Source organism: Ochlerotatus camptorhynchus, unplaced genomic scaffold (genome assembly GCF_037179485.1).
Source record: "Ochlerotatus camptorhynchus isolate MF236.1 unplaced genomic scaffold, CSIRO-AGI_Acam_v1.1 ptg000423l, whole genome shotgun sequence".
In the NCBI taxonomy this organism is placed as follows: Eukaryota; Metazoa; Arthropoda; class Insecta; order Diptera; family Culicidae; genus Ochlerotatus; species Ochlerotatus camptorhynchus.
This window is the reverse complement of record NW_027040909.1, coordinates 817,766-820,029: the sequence shown is the minus strand read 5'-3', so window position 1 is coordinate 820,029 and position 2,264 is coordinate 817,766. Positions and strand designations below refer to the sequence as shown.

At 41.3% G+C, this 2,264-nt stretch overlaps 1 protein-coding gene across 1 annotated transcript; it reads left to right on the top strand.

The window, feature by feature from the left end:
* The first annotated feature begins 710 nt into the window (after nucleotides 1-710).
* On the top strand, nucleotides 711-1,871 carry LOC135711179 (protein lethal(2)essential for life-like). Its single transcript, XM_065233955.1, has 2 exons — nucleotides 711-1,209; nucleotides 1,638-1,871. Exons 1-2 carry the CDS (start codon nucleotides 825-827, stop codon nucleotides 1,781-1,783), a joined length of 531 nt encoding a protein of 176 aa, XP_065090027.1. The 5' UTR covers nucleotides 711-824; the 3' UTR covers nucleotides 1,784-1,871.
* The last annotated feature ends 393 nt before the right edge of the window (nucleotides 1,872-2,264 follow it).

Genomic DNA, 2,264 nt, shown 5'->3' with positions numbered 1-2,264 from the left:
ACTTCTATGCCCAGGGAAGTCGAGAAATTTTCCAACCCGAAAAATTCCTAGACCGGACCGGGAATTGAACCCAGCCACCTCCAGCATGGTCTTGCTTTGTAGCTGCGCCTTTACCGACTTAGCTAAGGGCGGCAATAATAATAATCAAATTGTAATTATTTCTCGTAATAATACGTTTAACGCTTACCATCCTCTTCAAACTCATTACATGACATTGAAATTCATCTGCCTGTGCAGCCAATTAAAAACTCAGCGCACACAATTCGACACGTTCGACATTAAGACAATTCAGCATCATTACTGTGTACTCAAATTTAGACTGTTACTCACAATCAATTTACTATTTTAGCACATCGAGGAGACACAATATTGTTTTTGCCTCCCACAATATACTCTACTATAGAGAACGACTCACAGCAGAAAAAATGGAATATAATCCTCTCCATGTGCATGATGTAACACATCATTCCACAACTTTCTATAGGAAATCACTCAATTAAGCCTCAATTGATGGATAGGTATAGCTCAGCCGGTAAACCTTTCGGCTGTCGTGTGATTAAACATCACGAAAATTCTATACCAACAAACCAGAATGAATGAATATTCGACCACCTATTGCGCATGTCCGTACACAGTTTCGAATTTATTCGCATCTAATATATAAAAGCAAGTACCCAGCAGAACAGCACAGTCAACAGCCAGAACGGAAGCAAACGCCGAAAAGTAAATTTAAAGACCAAGTCGAAACAGTGAAGCTACCATTCCATTGCAACTATAAAGTGATAGTTTTTATTGAAACAAAAAATCAAAGAGTGTTGGGAAAAATGTCTCTAGTGCCAATCTTCTTCCGTGACTGGTGGGACGATGGCTGGTGGAATGGACCGTTGCGCACCTCGCGCCTATTGGATCAACGCTTTGGCAGTGGAATTTTCAACGATGACCTCTTCCGATCAATGTCCTGCTGCCACCCGCAAGAATTGAGACGACTAGGATTCGGAAGACCGTGGGCCAATCTCAGCCAGCAGTTGGGATCGACCGTGGCAGATAAGGATAAGTTTCAGATCAATCTCGATGTGCAGCAATTTACTCCGAGTGAGATCACCGTTAAAACCGTCGACAATACGATTGTGGTGGAAGGAAAGCACGAAGAAAAACAGGATGAACATGGTTTCATTTCGAGGCATTTCGTGAGGCGTTATGTGCTACCAGGTAGGATTCGTGATTAAAGGTTGGCTCTCGTGACGAACACAAGAACTATAGCGACATGATGATGGTTTCAAAATTCCTTCACGGAATAGATATGGGAGAGAATTTTTTAAATGCATGTATTCTTTCATCATCTTCTACTTCTTCTTCTTCTTATTCTTCTTCTTATTCTTCACATTTTAATATTATTTAACGCGTACATCGGGTAGCCCTTGAAAATTTTCCCCCGTAGTGACAACCAAATTTAATTAAAATGCTTGGTTAAAAAATACAAGCAATTTAAAAATCCTCACCGTTAAGGAATTATGAAACCATCATCAAGCTGATAGCTCATGCTTTCGCCACTAGGGTCAACTTTTGACTCCATCTGGCATTCAGAGTTTTTTCGTGGAATTATGATTCTGATAAATGATCTACGTTTCAATTTTCAGACGAACATGACCCAAAAAATGTCTTTTCGAGCCTTTCCTCGGACGGAGTTCTGACAATCACGGCTCCCAAGAAAGCACTTCCACCAGCACCAGCTGCCATCGAGAGGATCGTTCCAATCACCAAGACGGAAGAAAGTTCAAAATAGAATGCTTGTGAATAACGTTTGTACCTACCTGATATTGAAAATGTGATTATTTATTGATTATGAATGGGAAGGTCCACATAATAATTTTTGCTAATAAAACAAAGAGTTTAACTAATAACTAGTAGTTTGAGTACAGTGGAAACGACTCATCCTCTTTTTTTCCCTTGATTTGTTTTACGTGGATCTTGTTTTTCGTGCTGAGCACCAATGCTACCGACGCCAGTGAGGCAGCTTCCACACCTGGACCCTACATGCCTCAGAACATCCCGGCGGCGCCGACTGGGATTGAATCCAGGCCTGCTGGGGTGAGAGGTTATCACGCTTACCACTACACCACCGGCGCCGCTGACGACTCATCCTCATCTGCATGTAATTTATTCACAAATATTCATAGGGTAGAGCACTACTCCGGCATATGCGCCCATTTCCGTCATACCGAGCAGAATCATAAAAAATATAAATGATTTCAATGATACGTTTG

Bases quoted from the DNA above. Each gene is read 5' to 3' on its own strand.
- LOC135711179 (XM_065233955.1), top strand. From the start codon at position 825: ATGTCTCTAGTGCCAATCTTCTTCCGTGACTGGTGGGACGATGGCTGG. The intron at 1,210-1,637 runs GTAGGATTCGTG...TTCAATTTTCAG, and splicing joins GAGGCGTTATGTGCTACCAG to ACGAACATGACCCAAAAAAT.